Below are 18649 nucleotides of genomic sequence, written 5' to 3'. Positions count from 1 at the left end.
GCTCTTCAGATATTATCCCAGTGCCCTTTTTCCTTCTTCAGCTGCCTGATGTACTTGCAACATTCCATACCAACCTATTTTGGTAAGGAGTCCATCAACATCACTGCACGGATGAAGGTCATGCTTCATTGTCATTATTTTTCTGGTCTTCCTACCCATAGTTTTTAGTTCTGTATGAGTCCAGTCCAGTATTCCAGCTGTGTATCTAATTATTGGAATTGCAAGTGTTAATTGCCTTGATGGTATTTCCTCTACTGAGTTTGGACTTTTTAAGCTTTTCTTCAGTCTTATTCTATATTCACTTCTAACCTTCTTGTTGAAGGTTAGAAGTGCTTCTAACCTTCAATGTGCTAGATATTGTCATCTTGAAGAATGCCCAGATTCTTGAAGGATGATTTGTAGTGATCATCTTCATCCAAACTTTTAATGTTATTTCCAAAAGGAATTTTGATTCCTTCAGTTTTCAGTACTTTCCCGGTATTGATTCTCACTTACTGATGACAACAAGGAGTGCTGGGACTGCAATGTGGTCTCATGATGTCATGCTTTACAACTGCATTGCTTTGCGACAAAAAGTCTGGTCCCAGTTGCTAACATTAACCAAGGACTACTTGTAATGTAACTCAAGGTGGCAAACATACCTAATATTCTTGCCTTCTGTTTTTCCCACAGCAATCTTGTGAAGATTGAGTAACTGGCCCAAAGTCATCCAGTATACGTAAAATATACAAACATATAAATACATATAAATATAAAAACTGGAACTTTAAAAAAAAAACTTGCTTTAATTCCAAGCCATTTCAACCAGTTAATAGTATGTTTGAGGAACATGAGACTGCCTTAGTCTGCCATAAAAACTTGGTGAATTTTTGATAGAAAGTTTGTTTGCTTTAGATTTAAATGGCAGTAGCAAATTTCTTTTCTTCTATCCCTCCACAGACTTTTGAGAAATGATGGATATTTTCTCTCTCTCTCATGCACAATATCGTGTTTAATTTATGCCTATCTCAGCTTGATTTGCAAAAGTACTTTTTCACTATGTAGTTTATTTTAATTTTCTCCCTCAGCAGTATCTTTATTAGAAGAGGGAAAGCGAGAAAAAAAAATGCTTGGAATAAAAAAAAACACAATATGGGCCACGTTAAGAATGTTCTGAGGGTCTGGAACAAAATTTGGAATGTCTTAAATGTTATATTGGCTTAAACAATTCCCTGTTGTTTTTTATATATTTTTTTACTTTAAAATCACAAAAAGTAGGATGGTACTTCAGGCTGAGTGCTGTTGCCTACCCTACAAAAAGATTAACAATAGGATTTTTAAAAAACCTTTTAAAAATTGTCTTAAGAAATAATGGAACTGAATTAAAACAATTAATTGTAATACAATCTAGCACAGACTATTTTGAGCCCAGCAGGAAGCAAGCAAAACAATAATATTACTTCAGTAAAACTCATAAACAACAACCAGTAAAAACAAACAAACAAAGCCAAGACATTTCTTATGGCTATAGATTTGGGAGAAACTTCTTCCTAATATACCTGAATATATTTAACTGTTTTTGTTTGGGAACTAGGCTGTAGTAAATAAGAAGAAGCAGTACATTTAGAAACTTTGACATCCTTGAAGCTATTTGATTTAAATTTCCTAGCGCTATCTTTACAATCTCAAGATGCATTAAAGCATTGTACTTTGTTAGAGGCAGGCTTGGTTTTCTTTCATGCTAGAGCTTAATACCAATTCTTTTCTAGATTGGCTCTTGTTCCATTTGTTCTTGGAGGCCACTCTTGAATAAACCTGGTTTTAAAGGGTGATTAGCAGGCTTCCTTCTATAGGACTTTTTCTGGAGCTGCTTTGTTCATTAAGTTTTGATAATACTGGAAATATTGTTACATAGCACTTGGAGATATTGATCTTCAATTTAAATCTGGTTCCCGGTCTTATAGTTTGTGTGGCCTTTTCACAATGGGTAGATGTCAACCTCTCATGTATTAAGTGCTGAAATTCCATTGGGCTTTCACTATGTAGTGAATGTGGAAAAGGCAGACTTCCAAGGTCTTACTAAATGGCAAGATTTCAAAAAAAAAAAAAAAAATCTGGTCTCGTGGGATGGGCAGATAGGGAGAGGTGGTCCTGGCAAATGAATGAGCGTATACTGTGCTTTGTATGGTGATTATGTCAGACAGCATGTTCAGTTATATTGTGAAAAATCACATGGCATGTGACCGAGATTTTGTATTCACAGCGGGACGGTTCTTTGTTTGCATGGTTATAACATGATATGCAATCTGTGTGTCTGCACTGACTTTGTGTATAACATGGCTTATGATTTATGCATGCTGCACTAATCTCTGTTATCTGTCCCCTCTTTATTCAGAGCATGCTGTCACGGTCCTTTAATTCCAATTATGCTCCAGTTAGCAACTTTTACTATGGCAGCTCTAGGGATCTGCATGGCAGCCAGGGCAATGTTGCTTTGAGTGTTGCAGACGGAAGAAGTTCTGGTGTTCCAGTTCTTCGTGTGAGTACGCTCCTAATAAAATGCTTGTTGAAAGGAAATTGGAAATGACTTTCAATTGAATTTTTGCAATTTGTGAAATCTTTACTATGTTTGATTTTATTTGTTACTGTAATGATTTAAAAAGGTAATGATTTCAGAATAATGCATGAATCCACCTGTCCCTTAATATTACTGCATTTCCTGCTCTGAGCCAAACAGCAGATCATCTTCTGATTTTAAAAATACTCATTGGCATGTTTTAGTCTGTGGGACAGCTTACTGTATGTATGGAATGCGTTTATTTGTTGCATTGGCAGATAACTTAAAAGATTTTGATGAAATATAAACATACAAGTTATGGCAGTAATTGAGTCTGGAATTTCCATCATGAAGTGATGCAGTCATAAGGCATGATGTCACATGACTATATTGTTTAGTGATGATCATGCCAGTTGTCATTGTTAACCAAATCCCATCCAGTCATTATGATACACCCTGACTAAAGCCATTCACAGCTTTGTTCCAGTCCAGATTTCAGTAAGATTAGGGGCTGCTTCCAACTACCCGCACCTGCCTATCTCTACCCATCTCTCTGCCCTTTTGGGTATCCTGCATACCACCCTTCAGCTGATCTTCTCTTGTTCTCTTCTCCCACTATTGGCAAGGTGCACCCACCTAGCCCTTTGAAAGGCAGCTGCCTTCTTCTAAAGCCAATATGTCTTTGTCAAAATTGCAAGTTTGTAAGCCTTCTTGTGAGCCTTTCAAATTGGACAAGAGCATGAACAGCCTCAGGAAGAAGGCCTAGCCTGGTGAACAGCTGCCTTGCAAAGGTCCAGGCACACCTTGTGAAGTTATCTAGAGAGAACAGAGACAGTGGAGCACAGGGTGGCTGGGCTGGCAGAAGCAGTGAAGAGCATGGCAGTTAAAGAGCAGAGATGGGAGCAGGATATTGGTGGAGTTGAAGTTATCTATTGTCATAAATACACCCAGATTTTGATCACATGACAACAAGGGCACTGCAATAACTGTAACCTATAGGACCAGGCATAACTACCATTTGTTCAGCACCACTATGATTTTAAACATAAATAGATGGCCTCTTGCTTTGAATTTCTTAAATGATTCAACTTTATTCCAAGTTGATCAAGCATTCTGAATTGTGAGAGGGGTTTTTGTTTGGAAAATTTCAAAATATAAATGTTTTTTATGCAAATAAATATATTTCTTTATATATTCATGTTTAGAAGTAGTAACAGAGCTTAATTTATAAATTTATTTATTCACAGATTAAAGTATATATAATAAAGATTTTGGTATCTTTCATTTTTCTTGATAAATGGATATTCTCATCTGCACCACATCTTTACATTTAAGGATTCCTTTAAATCTGCTCTTGGTGGTTGGGAACACTTGGACCAGATCTGCAGCCCATATAACAAAGAAGTTCTGTTATGTGAATAGAAATTGTCTTGTAATATTGGATGTACTGTAGTATGAATAAGGTTGAGCCTACTTTCCTGTCATGTATTCGTCTGATTGATCTAATAAGATTTGTTCATCTTATTGATCAGATATGAATGTGACTATCTTCTATGCTTTCTTCTTTCCATAAGTAGTCTATTTTCAAGTCTGGATTGCTTCTCCATGCACAGCACTTATGGTCTTTTGAGTAAAAAAAATAATAATCCAGTTCTCACTCTAGTCCTCAATCACACTGACTAGGCAAGATTTCTGATTTCTATTGGTATATTTTCTCTTTCTTCCACTTTTGGCACCAGTATAATTTTTACTATGGTGCTATGTAAATGTCCATATTCACTTGCATCATGTCCACTTCTACAGTTTCTTTCATTTTGTCATCATTTTTTTGCTGTCTAATTCATGGGCGAAACTAACTATGAACGTCTGTAATTTAATAAAACCATATTCTTCCTGTGTAGCTCTGGTCTTTAATTTGATTTCCTATGTTGCTTCCCTGGCTAAAATACATGTGATAGATTCAAGAGTTCAAGGACTTTCCTTTTATTTTAAACTGAAGCACCAATTGCATCTGTCGTTGAACAGCATGTCCACTTGTCCAAAGTCATGCTATATTTCAGTTCCTAGGAGAAAATAAATAGCAAAGCTGCTATTAAAAGGTATGTTTACAAACCAAATGGCGTAATTGTAAGGCAATATACAGGAACAAACTTATGAACAGCATGAAAAAAGGTTAACTTGCTTTGGTATATAGCAGAAATGTTTACATGCTTTTATTTGTAATTTTCAGCATCCCCAAACAGCTAATCCAGTAGAGGAGGATGTATTCATTTCTGGACAGCAGAATTATTCAACTCCCACACTTGGTCTGAAAGAGGCTGTTCCAGATGCCATTAAAAAAGTTCCTGTGCAGGTAATAAACTGTACGATTCATTAATCATATGACTGTAATGTAGTGATAGTAATTAGTATTGTTTAAATGTTAATTTTACATATATGACCTTTAGGCTCATGTGCTTTACCTTTGTCTCTTCCTCTGCTGTTGCTGCCAGTAGCAGATTGAAAGATTGTTCCTCTTTTTTCAGTTAAGCATTCTTCTTTTCAGTAAAATATAAAATTATCACCTTTCTAGGAATGAAGTAGATACTTAATACCCATGAGGACTAACAAATAATAATAGTAATAATAGCTGCCTATCATGGGACCTTGGGAAAGACTTGATAAGTGGATAAAAATGTCAAATCCAGTCTAAACATCTGGCTGATAGTGCGATGAACCATAATAATCATCGTCAAACAAAAACATCTGCCTATCTCAGGTTCTTGCGAAGGACTTGTTAGGTGGATAAGAATGCCAAGTGTAGTCAAAATATTAGGCTGACTCAGAACCATAATAATAATATGTCCTTAGGCATTAGCACCTAGTCTTTTATCAGTACTGGGATGTCCATGGTATGCATTAACTCACTGCCTCCCCTTACTAACCTAATCATTAAAGTAATTCAAATTTAAACAATCTTGAGAACTGGTGAAGGATTTCATTATGATTCCAGTGATGTCATAAGAAGTTGAAAAGACAGACTGGCAGTCAAAAGAAGGACTAGAAGCAATGAAAAGTCCACTGCTTTTGTACTAGCTGGGGAAAGTGACCCATCCATGAAAAGGACAGAGCCAGTGTAGGTTAATGCCAAGGGATTTTTGCAGGAGCTGATCTGAGGAAGAAAGTACAGACTGGACACTGTTTAAAAAAGAAAAGTATATGACCATAGCACTCTTGCCATTCTTCATCTACAATGGAGGCTTAGTGCTATTCCGATACGTATCAATTGATAAGGGAAAAGGGAGAAAGAAATGGGCAGATTTGATATATTCTTTTGGTTTGTGGGCAGCCAGAGCTAATTGAAATCAGAGCAATCGGAGCAAAGTATCTCATTGCAAAGAAAATTAATCACAGCTTATTTTTTATGATAAGTTGGACATGGGTGAAAGCCCTATTGCCAGTATTCCACCAGCTATAGGTAATAACACTTTTACGGACACTAGCATTAAGATAAATATCAGAGCTAGATGATGAGTCCAAGCAGCATTGTAGGAGATATAAACTGATATGGAGGAAATGAAGGAAGTGAGAGCCAGCTAGAGTTCCTGGAAATGCTGGCTAAAAAGAATGAAGTCAAGAGTTGGACAAGTAAAGGTCAAGAAAAAAGTAACAGCATAATTTACATAACAAAAAAATTTACATAACAAAAACTGATGATAAAAATATTGTCCACCATGTTAAACTGAGTAATATAATCAATGAGGGAACTTTTTATTTAGTTATTTGTTTTTTATTGTTAGATTTTTATTGCACCTTTATTATTTAACTCGAGCATGAGGTGGGTTGGGCTGACAGAGACTGATTGGTCTAAAGCAGGGGTGTTAAACTCGAATTCATTGAGAGCCACACCAGGGTTGTGTTTGACCTCAGGAGGCCGGATGGGCATTCCTGGGTTGGGCGTGGTCAGGTCAACATCACTCGTGTCAGGGGTGCCTATGGCAACCTGAGCACTCTGCCAGAGAAAACGGGATCCTGAGCTGTGTTTTCAGCCGCAACAGCCTCCTACAACCTTTCTGCCAGAGAAAACAGAGCTCAGGAGGGCTGCGTGTGACCTTCCCAAGCTCCGTTTTCACTGGTAGAGGCACCATGGGTTGGTCCTTCACTTTTTCCAGAGCAGCCCCCGGGCCAGATCTAATCACCCCGTGGGCCAGATTCGGCTCACGGGTCTTGAGTTTGACACCCCTGGCCTAAAGTCATCCAGCTGGCTTTCATACCTAAGGTGGGACTAGAACTCACACTTTATGTTACAAGATACTGTACGTATAGACTTTTATCCAAATGCAAAGGCTTCATTATGAATGAAGTTTATTCCTCAATGTATTTAGAGAGATATTTGAGGTAATCAGACCAATAATATCAGGTCCAACAAAATCCAGTTGTTTATTTGCTTTTATCCAATGGACAGAATCTTGCCAAACTGTAACTCTCTACCCTAATAGAGATATTCTAGGGTGTGGTTACCCTGAATCTCTTTCCCCCTTCCCCATCCAGCTCTCTCCTGTAACTTCTGTCATGTAAAAATTAAGTACTTTTGTAATAACCCATTGAATTAAGGTCAGTAAGAATTCAATTTACTGTAATCATTTTTTTTAGATGTAAGTTGATAGAAGGAACCCCATGTATCTAGATAATGTCTAGCATTTATCCATTAACCATGATAGCTGAGGCTGCTTAGAACGCTCAACTTCCACATATATTCTGTCTTATTGAAAGGCCTGAAAACATTAACGAATTTTTGAGCTTGTTGACTTTGTACCAAGATTGTGGCTACATCCCTGGTTTAGAGGAATTTGGTTTTATTCTTGTCAAATCCCTTCACCATCTTTAAACACTTCTGCTTTCTTTGTACTGTTTGTATTAATTTAATGTAGTTTTTGTCAACATTGCTTATTCAACTAGCCTTCTATTAAAAAGTGCCCTAGGAGTTAATAATTAAGTGATTGTCACTTCATTTTCTCTGGAAATGAAACACATCTGAGAGAGATGAGACCATGAAATACATTAGGAGATTCTCAAATGTTTTATAAGTCATTTTAGAGTTTGATTGTCAGCAAGAACAATTCCAAACAAGTGAATATTGGCTATTTAGAAGTCATAAAGAAATTATTGTGTATTTTTAAAAATACAGTGTTTGTTTTTGTGTTTGTGTGCATAAATAGAATAGTGAATAAATCAAAATATATTCTTGCTGGTGTAAATATTAACTGTAAATATTAACGAGATGTTTCATTTATTCAGATACCTTTGATGAATGGCCAGATGGGTCATCCCTCAAGACCTCAGCCAAACTATAGTCAAATCCATCATGCTGGACCCCAAACACCGGTGGCAAGACATCCTTCCAGAGAGCAATTGATTGATTATCTGATGCTTAAAGTTGCCCATCCCTATAATCAGCCTCAAGGTCCAAACAGACAATGCCATGAGGTATCAAAACAAGAGGCAAGGGAAAAATTTTATTTTATGGATCAGTTAATAGATTATGGATTTCATTCCTATAACTAAGCACTGAAAATTATATTTAACCTCAATTCTGTTTTGTTGTTTTCTTTCACTGTGGCCTCTTTCAGGCTTACAAAAATGACAATGGCTTTATTATCACAGTACTATTTTACTTTCATAGACATTATTTAGGAATGCTGTCAAAATTTTAGATACATTTTATTTATTTTAAAAAACTAACTTTTGAGTTAAAAGTTCCCTTCAGTGTAGTTTACAAAAGCAATATAAGTAGTGGTGGGATTCAATTTTTTAAACAGCTGGTTCTGTGGGCGTGGCTTATTTGGGGGCATGGCTTGGTGGTCATGTGATTGGATGGGTGTGGCTTGGTGGTCATGTGACTGGGTGGGCATGGCTAGCTGGTTGTCTGACCGGGTGGGTATGACTATGTGCATAGGGACTACTCAGAGGGCTGAAAAAAGTCATTTCTGATTGGTCCTCGCACTTTTGACCGGTCTTCGCACTTAGACCATCCTCACATTTATGCCCGTTACAGAATTCTTAACAACCGTGTCACTCATTTCACAACTGCTTCTCTTCACCACGGTGACACGCAAAATGTAAAATGTGAGGACAGTTGTAAGTGCAAAGACCAGTCAAAAGTGCGAGGACTGGTCAAAAATAATTTTTTCAGCCCTCTGAGTACTCCCTATTCACATAGGGACTACCCAGAGGGCTGAAAAAAGTGATTTCTGACAGGTCCTCGCACTTTTGACCGGTCATCATTTATGCCCGTTGCAGCATTCTTAACAACCGTGTCAATCATTTCACAACTGCGGTGCTTCATGTGACCGGGTGGATGTGCCCAAGTGGTCATGTGACATCGCTTCTTTGCCCTAATGACAGTTTGCTGCAATGGTCGTAAGTGTGAAAAACGGTCGTAAGTCACTTTTCTCAGTGCAGGATTACCTGTACAAAAATACAAAAGCTTCTTTGCTTGCATAAAGCTGCCCTAAATACCAATCATTAGATTAGAAATACCTGCAAACTGGAGTTACAAATCAGGCAGGGTGGCAGAGCACCATGAGGAATTAAAATAGTTAAAATGCAATAATAACTATCAGTAGCTCATAAAGTGAAACCCTTTAGCAGAGAGGTCATTTAAGCTCTCCAGAATGAAGCAAAGGAGCAAACAGAGTATCTGTTGCTTGTTAAACCAATTACCAGAACAAATAGACACGGGAACTAGTCACATTTTCGAAGCTGCTTCTTTTCGGGAACAGAGATTAACATTTTTCCTTACAAACAAAGTTGAATAGGGAAAATTATCTCATTACTAAACACAGGATTAAACATCACCAAGCCCAGAATTAAACTTCACCAAAAATCAGTTTTAGACCAAAAGTCAGAAAGGATAGTTAAACTCACGTTTGAATGTCAATCTTTCTAGCTAGCCAATAAGTCTTGCTGAATGTCACTCATCTTGGTTCCTTGTCATTAAAAGCCTCTGCTTTGTTATTCAATTATTTCTTCAACGTGCTGATCATTGCACCTTGGCTGGAAGAACTCCAACAGGGGAGTATTTCCTCCCAACAGCGGTGTAAAAAGCGTAAAACAACCCTTCCCCTTTAAGAAAATCAAGCCCCCCAAAAAACCCTCCAAGAAGCTCTGGAACCGGAATACTGCCAACAGTGTAATAAGGGCTAATGGAGAGGCAGTTTCTGTAAGCAGGGCAATAAAGATTAGGCTAGGAAACAATTCCTTACAGAATTAACCCTGTAAAGTGGAAAAAAAACAAAAAGAGATTTCTTCTAACAACCTGTTCTCCTAACTACTTAACAACCGGTTCTACCGAACCGGTGCTAACCAATAGAATCCCACTACTGAATATAAGCAATACTTCTAAAATAAATAAACAAAACATCAACTGTAAAAATAATAATATCCCTAACATATTCAAGATAATTGGGTTGATTATCTTCATTTTCACAGTCTTGAATATGTAAGTAACCTGCTTTTAAATATTATGTTTTATATTTTAGATTCGAGTAAGAATTGAAAAAGATCCAGAACTTGGATTTAGTATATCAGGAGGAGTTGGGGGTAGGGGAAACCCCTTTAGACCAGATGATGATGTGAGTATTAATTAAAAATATGTTCTTTAAATGAACGTTTATCCTTTATCCATTGAGACTCTGTTTAACATTTGAAAAAATTGAAAATACAAATATCACAAACATACTGATAATTTGTACATCAGTGTTTAATATTTTGTTTGCCAATGCTTTTTTCATGCATTCTTTATACAATGTTTATAAATCTTTCATATAAATCATAAAATTGTATATAATTAAACATCATTTTGTACATATTCCAAATCATGAGTACTTTCTATAAATCTGTTTCGTGTTTTCATTTCCTAACTGGTGAGTTGTAACTCTTCACATACACACCACATCTTGAGTCTGTAGGCATTTACGGGTTGATTGGCTTGTTTCTTTAGCTTATTTGCCATTCAGTCTCTGAAGATAATAGGTGAGATAACAGGTAATATGGTTAAACTATTGTAATGATCTATTTAATTTTCTTAAAGAATTGTCTAAAAGCTTCAGTTAATATAGAATGTGACAGTTAAGCTGCTATGCAATGCATACAAGAAATAACACTGCCTTGACATTAAAAAATCTGCACTGTTATTTGCAGGTTTGATTAGAGTATTTCTGCATTGCCGTATTGCCTTTAATACAAATAGAATATTTAATCTTTCTCTTCTGTTCTTTGTTAAATGAAATTCCAAAGAAACAGGAATTCTTAGTGTCCATTTAGCTGTTATGGGTTTAAAGTGGAAATTACTTTTTTTCTCAAGATGCCATCCAATATCTTTACATCTGTATAATGAATATAAAAGATATAAATAATTAATATGTTTAAAATGTGAATTTTAATTTCCTACATCTATCGCAATATCACTTGTGTGCTTATTTTTCATTAACCTTTTATAATACAAACTTTTCAAAATGTCTTCAAATTGTCAGGATTAAAATACTGAAATGTATTTTACATAATCTTTTGATGAAAAAAGCTGTCTTCATCATGAAAATAAGAAAAAAATAAACATAACATAAACATAGTTTGTAATATAAAATAATTTCAACTATACAGTAACACTATAAGTTATAATGTCATGTCATAAAAATTAATTCACTGTAATGTTCAAAGAAAGTTTATATGAGTTTCTTTCAACTGTTGTTATAATCAGAAAATTCTGCTTCAAGAAGATATTTATTTTAAAATAAGCCTTCTTTCACAGTATGGTAAAGCATGCTATTAAAACTAAGGGAGCTTTGTAGGTGGAAGACTACCTATATCTCTCAACTATTTGTTTAGCCACTGTTTGAAAATACAACCATGGTGAACGAAAGAATGGTAGTTCTGATCTGTCAGAGTTGTGGCTGTTCCAGCACCCCCACAATCATGTGACTGTCATTTCCAACCTTACCTGCTAGGTTCCCCAGAAAAACAGTGGGGAACCAAGCAGGGAAGATTGCAAGTCATTGGCGTAAATCTCCCCTACTCTGTCCATTATTTAGGAAGTAAGCATACTTTAGAGCATACTCTCTAAAATAAACAAATCTAACTGTAGAATCTGCTATATTATTGAAAAGATTTAGCAGCCTAGTGGAACTTATAGATGTCAGCTAACAAAAATATATGCCAAATTGATTCCTGTAGGTTGATAAACCTAGTAGTCCAGCTCCACCCTTTTCAGAATCCATGAGATCAATTACCAATGTAATTAATGATCACCGCTCTGACCAATAAGGCTTTTCATTAGGCTTCAGGAAATCTACGCATTACAACTACCCCCTGGCAGTTGATAAATAGCCAATTCCTTCCCCAATTCTTCCATTTGGAGTGGAAGAATTATATTACTTAAAATTGAGGGGAGGCTTGGGAATGTTTGGAAGTTTTATGATAGCTTCCTGGTCAGGAGCTTTGCCACAGTAGAAATAAAAGTTCTATGCAGTAGAAAAGATTTGGAATATTAACCATTGCCACTGAAGATATTGTACTTGTGTGGTACTGACTGATATAATCTAATATTGCGATATTAAGATGGGTTCACTTCAATTCTTTATTTTCATTACTACCTAGTTTTTTTATTTTATTTTATTTTATTTTTTTATTTGATTTATATGCTGCCCTTCTCCGGAGACTCAGGGCGGCTTACAATGCGCTAAGCAATAGCCTTCATTCTTTTGTATATTTATACAAAGTCAGCTTAGTTAACATGTATTTTGTATCAGAAGCAAGTATAAATGTAATATTATTCAGAGATTGGGTTGCAGAATCCCACATATCCACTAACTGCCCTTCTTATACCTTCCCTACACGTTATTGGCTTTAATAACATGCATGAATTTTAGATTTGAAACATTTTTTGTTCAAAATAATATAGCCAGCCAATAGCTGCTGCTATTAATAACTACCCAGCATAAATACATGTTTATTATATTACTTCTGTTTTTGTTATCCTGAAGGGTATTTTTGTGACTAGAGTACAGCCTGAAGGACCTGCATCCAAATTATTACAGCCAGGAGATAAAATTATTCAGGTAATGTAATTTAAAGTATTCATCAATTATTTTCAACAGCGTTATGCCTTTGTCTGCAAGATTCTATCAGTTTTCTGAGTTTTTTACCCATTTCCCCCTTCTGTAGATAATTAGGAAAAAAGTCTATTAAGATACTGTCTCTTTTCTCTGTCACAAGTAAATGCCTTATTCTCTAATAGGGGAATTGTATATACACGGGGTATCAGGGGTTAATTTATTCTTCCTCCCTTAATATATTCATATGTAACCACTCCCATCCTTTACTCCGCCTTGTTAATATAAAAGGGGATGTATGCACCTCCTCCTTGCTTCTATCTACAATCTTTCAGAGAATATAGAATGCCTACTGTAAATAAATAGTGTTATGTTTGAATACTTCATTCTTGAATCATTTATTGAGTCTGATCCTTAAAATTACGCAACATTCTCTGCCACATATTGTAAACCACCCTAGAAAAAAATTCTGAAGGCACCATACAAATTATTAAAAATGAATAATTGTATGTAAATCTTTGATTTTAAATAAAAAGTTGGAGGAATTACCATTTTGAGTCTTATTGCAAAATAGTACAGTATTTGGTAAAGTTTCCAGATAAAGTGTTTGAATTAACTATTTAACATTTCAGGATTATAGTCTTAGCTGTAATGATGATAATGATTTTGTTAATTCAGTTCCTAGAGATAGAAGATAGTGGCTGTGACTCAGAGGTGGGTTTCAGCAGGTTCTGACCAGTTCTGGAGAACTGGTAGCGGAAATTTTGAGTAGTTTGGAGAACAGATAAATACCACCTCTGACTGGCCCCGCCCCCATCTATTCTCTGCCTCCCGAGTCCCAGCTGATCGGGAGAAAATGGGGATTTTGCAGTAACCTTCCCCTGGATTGGGATCAGAATGGAGATTTTGCAGTATCCTTCCTCTGCCACACCCACCAAGCCATGCCATGCCCACAGAACTGGTAGTAAAAAAATTTGAAACCCACCACTGCTGTGACTGTACATATGAACATGTTTGCTCTTTTGTATTCCTCCTTCATTGACATGTTATTGGAACAACAACAAAGTTTTCTGAAAATTAAAAATTAGAATTTCATTTGAATGGTGTTTTTTAAAAAAGGTTCAAAAACAAACTTTAAAAACTTATTGCTTTTAATTAATGTTTTTGTTTCTTTTCAGGCTAATGGATATAGCTTCATCAGTATTGATCATGGGCAAGCAGTATCTTTGCTAAAGACTTTTCAGAACACAGTGGAACTTACTATTGTTCGAGAGCTTTCTTAAGCACTGTGGAGAAAGAGGAAATTCTGTGTAATTTTTGAAGGACTTGTGGAAGACTTAATATTTTGACTATTTTTGTATGCAAAACTTTTAAAACTATGTACAGTAATAAAATAATGAATTTGTGGTTATGGGGAAAAACCACTGTAAAGAATATAAATGAAGCAGTTATGGAAATGCATATGGTAATTAGAGCTAAATTGTTTTAAGACAGTGTAGCAATCAAGGATCACTCCTCCCAAGAACAAACCTGTGGTGTATTTAGTACAGATGGTAGGTTTATTTTGTGGATAATTCATATACATTACAGAACTTTGTGTACAAGGAGCCTCCATTGTAGCCAGTGGACAGATGGCAGGGCTTTCTGTCCTATAGCAGATTTGTTGCCTTTAATTTTTCATTTATTTTTAGAATCTTTGCTGAAACCACTTCGGTAGCTATTGGTAAGAAATTTTAAAAGTTGGCTTTGCAATGTGCATATTGTATAGATGAATTGGTAGACTGAAAGTGGACTGATTGGATTAAATTAAAAGGCCAGGTAAAAGTATGAAATTAAAAGAAAGGGAGAAGAATTTAATGGGAGAATCTATATGTACCAATTTAAAAAATACAACAAAACATGAAGGTTTGTTTTTTTTTAAAGGCAGAGTGAATAAATATACTTCTGGAAGTTCTACAGGATTGGTTCATATCAAATCCATTGCCTGTCATATTCTTATGTGTAATTTAGTTTTGAGTGTTTTTAATCACACATATTTTTAAAAATAATTATGTTATGGAGTTGTACTGAAAAGGTACTCTCATTACAAAAATTCCTGGTTTTATATAAAAGAATGACTTTCTTCTGCCTTGTATGAAATGCTCCATATTCAAATTATTTATACATTTTTGAAAAGAACCTGAAATGGCCAGTTTTTGCTGTGTTGCCTGTAATGTATGATGATAACGCAGAGACACATTGAATTTTAACATGTGCATGTTCTGAATAGAAAAGCTGTGGTCTTTTCAAGGAGGCTTATGATAATGAATCATATGAAGATTGGGCTGCCCCAGAATAAGCGATTCAGAAAGAACTGTTGATTTTCGTTGGCCTTCAATTGCCTTGTGAGACTAAAAGAAATAATACTATGGAGCTATAACCAAAGCCAGGTTATGGGATGCTGTTGCATAGCAATAGAAGGTTGTTCCCTATTGTAAAGGGACAGGTATTTTGGGCCCACCAACTTGTGTGATCTTCAAAGGGCTGTTCCTACAGGTGACATTAAATGTGAATTCGACACTTCAGAGTCATTAAAGGATTTCTAACTATATTAATGTAAGAGTGATTTATTACAAGCTGCCTTTTGTTTATTATTACTTGCATAAAACATTGGATTATAATTTTGTTTGACAAATGTTTATTATGTTCATGATGGAATAATATTGCCTAATTCACGAGATAATAAGTAATACATAGGTATTATGGACCACAGAAAAGTGCCATAGAAGACAGTAACTGTTTTTAAAAGTGAATGATTAACCCATCGTTGGAAAAATATTCATTTAATTGAAATTTTAATAGAAATCAATAGTTTTAAAAAGAAATTTAGCAAAGTAACAATCTGTTAAAGATTTTGCAAAAGCATACTTGAATGGAAAATCTACGTTGTTAGCTCAGTAGTTTTTGAATACCTAAACCTAAATGATATTGCACTTCACTTACCAACTGAATATTGTAATGCATATAATTCTTAATTTTAACTGAAATCCTTTAACAACTCTTTGTACATTAACTTTAGTTGATTTTATTAAAATTTACATAGGCATTGTTTTTTATATTAGCAGAAATGTGCTGTATTTTGGTAAAATTCACATTTTCTGTTAATCTTTAAAAAAAGCTATATGGTGACAAGCTTCAATGTTGCTATTTTATTTACAATTTATTCAGTGACTCACATTCATATTCATTGCTTTTAACTATTAAATTCAGTCTTTTAATAAAGAGAATATAAATAATCAAAATCATAATTATATGAAAGATAAGTTTCAAAACTGAATATGGATTCTATTTATCTTTGCATACAAGTCATAAGAATGAAATATGTCCCAAAATATTGTATTTTGTATGAAATGAGAAATATTCCTTAAACTAAATTAGAAATTCATTTGAATAATTTTTGTTAAAACCATTGCCAAAATTTTTCATTGTTTAAACTTTAAAGTAACAGTGCAAGAAAAAATGGTGCTTATTGTCTGTTTAAAAGGAAATAAAATTCTGTTTAAAGTTCTTTTGTGGGGAAAAAACATTGTCAGAATATATGTTTGAGGAGAAATTGTTGAAAAAAGAAGCTCATCGAAACAGGAAAACATTTCTTGAAGCCATGGATTTCTAATGTTTCTCATTTTATCAAAATATGTCTGGAAATTTGATGGAATAGATACAGAATGGATCATGTTATCAATTCAGGTTTTTTTGTAACAGTTCTTTAAAGAATCAGTTCAAGTGAAATTTTTGGAAAAAGTCCCACATATTTATTGTGTAAATATTTTTTTTACTATTTTTTGACAAGTTTAAAAATGTGTACATACTTGAACACATCTGTGAACACAATCATAGCAATAAGGGACACACAGAACCAAGCCTTTATCATTAATTTGCTGTATACTACTTTTTAAAATAACTATTCCCTTGTCAGCCGCTCTGTAATGTTTTTATTGATCAGCATTTATTCAGCATTCCAGTTTTTTTGTATATAATTAAATTGTTTCTGGAGTAACACATGAGAAGAATAGATAATAAACTAATGCTCTTTAAAGTTATGTGTACTTTATTGGTTTCAATTTAAATTAAACTTTCTTTTTATAAATGGTTGAAACTTACCCCCTTGGAATTTTTAAAGAATTTTTAAAAAAAGTATTTGAATTAAATAGAATGTATGAACAAATCATTTCATACTGATTTGCATTTGATACTGATTGCTATTCCGGAAGGTAGGTAGCTTAAGTAGATAGATAGGTAGACAAATTGACTCTTAAATGAAATTCACAGCCAATGGCAACAATTTAGAGAGGATGCTTTTCCAGGTCTCTCAATTATGCTTTGTGGGTTATGCTAATGAGAAGTGTTGCAAGCTAAACAAGCATTTTGAAAATTATGAGAGTATTTAAAATACAAATTCGTCAAAACTAGTACAGGGCTTTCTGCTTCCTTAAGATCATTGCCCATTTCACACCCAGAAACCAAAGTGTTTCAAAATCTGAATCTTTTTTTGGATTCCTTTTTCATCCCTGAACTGTTAGACGGACCCAGAGGGAAATGTCCAAAATTTGAGGGGAGTCTCTCCAATATTTGCCAAGTTTCTTAAGAGACCTGAAAGTGAATGTCCGAAGTGAGTTGAATCTACCCAGAGGAAAGCTTGCTGAGGATCCCGGTACCGAGAGAGCTGCTGGGATCCCATGCCTGGTCCTCAGTGTCCGCCCTCCCCCTTCCTCGCTTTGGAAAAGTCTTTCCCCGTTATTCCGTTCCTGCTTTTTCTTAGATTTTCAAAGAGCGGTGAAAAGACGGGATGCAGAATTCAACTGATAAACCATGAATTCATTGTATGCGAGGAAAACGTGTGATTTGTGAGAGGACACTCAATTAGCATGAAAACTCTGGAAACATACCAAGACGTCTTTCCGCCCAACCCTCGTTTAGTCCCCACTCGTATCTGCCATCACATTGAGCGGTTGTAGCTGTGGATCCTCAAATCCTTAACACTTCCAACTATGGCTCTGAAGCTGGCGCCGGAGCCTCAGGTCTAGGAAGCGCTTTTTAAACCTGGTCTAATCTGGGTACAACCCAACAAGGCAAATAATATCCTTCAGTGACGTGAAGAATTGTTTGGTGCCATACATACATGAAAAATCCACCTATAGAAGACGCTTCCACTACTTAAGAATGTTTTTCTTTGTCTCATAATTATACAAAACATGTTTTATATAAATATGGGACAAGAAAATATGCTTAAATAGCGCTTAAGTGTAAGGCTCTAAAAATGTGTGACTGTACACGGTCACCGTCGTTTGGTTTACAAAATACCAGGTGTCGTCATACCCTGCAACGCCTCCCCCCCCCCTTTCCCACGTGCATCAACCCGTGAATTTGCTTTATGCGGGGTTTTCGGAGAACTTCGTTCTAGCTTGAGGAAAGGTCGGGCTTCGCACTGTGCCTTGGTTTTTGTATTTGGGATACTTTGACCATAGAGCTGTCCTCTCCAAGTTGTCCCTTTTCAGACGTGCTGGACTTCAATTCCAATAGTGGCGAGATCATTTATCACCCTTGGTTAACAATGACAGTCCAAATTAGGGACTCCCCCACCCTCCTCTACAAAACCACCTTTCTAGGAAAGCCATACCCGCAGGACAAGCGCTGTTAACGCTTCCCACCTCATAGAATACCACGTGAACGGAAACATCGTAACTTATATGCACTCTAGGACAAGACGCCTTTTCTATGGTAACTTCCGTCTCCTCACTTACGTGCGTTGGCTTGGGTCAGATAGAGAAATTGCCGCCATCATGATGAACAGCGGTGGAATCGGGGTCCCCCTCGGCTTTCCTTTAACTCCTACTTCGGTTATTCAAGTCACTAATTTATCCTCTGCGGTTACTAGTGAGCAGATGCGGACGCTCTTCGGTTTCCTAGGTGACATTGAGGAGTTACGCCTTTACCCTCCGGAGTAAGTGAGGCCCGGGAAGCCATAGAGAATGGCGGGAATGACTGT

The 18649-nt window shown here is 35.7% G+C and overlaps 2 protein-coding genes and 1 long non-coding RNA gene across 6 annotated transcripts in view; 2 read left to right on the top strand and 1 right to left on the bottom strand.

Moving 5' to 3' along the window:
- The window catches only part of ERBIN (erbb2 interacting protein), a 78627-nt gene extending 63413 nt beyond the window's left edge, over positions 1 to 15214 (top strand). For all 3 annotated transcript variants that reach the window (XM_070938849.1, XM_070938848.1, XM_070938847.1), the window contains 6 exons: positions 2375 to 2518; positions 4767 to 4889; positions 7814 to 8017; positions 10057 to 10149; positions 12556 to 12630; positions 13803 to 15214. In XM_070938849.1, the coding sequence (XP_070794950.1) occupies positions 2375 to 2518; positions 4767 to 4889; positions 7814 to 8017; positions 10057 to 10149; positions 12556 to 12630; positions 13803 to 13907 (744 nt within the window). In that variant the 3' untranslated portion in view covers positions 13908 to 15214. The remainder of the gene's footprint in view (positions 1 to 2374; positions 2519 to 4766; positions 4890 to 7813; positions 8018 to 10056; positions 10150 to 12555; positions 12631 to 13802) is intronic.
- On the bottom strand, positions 10395 to 18626 carry LOC139313307 (uncharacterized). Its single transcript, XR_011600086.1, has 3 exons — positions 18405 to 18626; positions 13610 to 13694; positions 10395 to 10536 (listed from the first exon to the last, which is right to left on the bottom strand). It is a non-coding gene; the product is annotated as an uncharacterized lncRNA (long non-coding RNA).
- The window catches only part of SREK1 (splicing regulatory glutamic acid and lysine rich protein 1), a 31407-nt gene continuing 31184 nt past the window's right edge, over positions 18427 to 18649 (top strand). For both annotated transcript variants that reach the window (XM_070938851.1, XM_070938850.1), the window contains exon 1: positions 18427 to 18604. In XM_070938851.1, coding sequence (XP_070794952.1) covers positions 18444 to 18604 — 161 coding nt within the window. In that variant the 5' untranslated portion in view covers positions 18427 to 18443. The remainder of the gene's footprint in view (positions 18605 to 18649) is intronic.

Source organism: Pituophis catenifer, unplaced genomic scaffold (genome assembly GCF_029215685.1).
Source record: "Pituophis catenifer annectens isolate HBS135680 unplaced genomic scaffold, rPitCat1.0.hap2 SCAF_2, whole genome shotgun sequence".
NCBI classification, from domain to species: Eukaryota; Metazoa; Chordata; class Lepidosauria; order Squamata; family Colubridae; genus Pituophis; species Pituophis catenifer.
The sequence above is the reverse complement of the archived record's forward strand: the minus strand, read 5'-3'. Positions and strand labels throughout refer to the sequence as shown.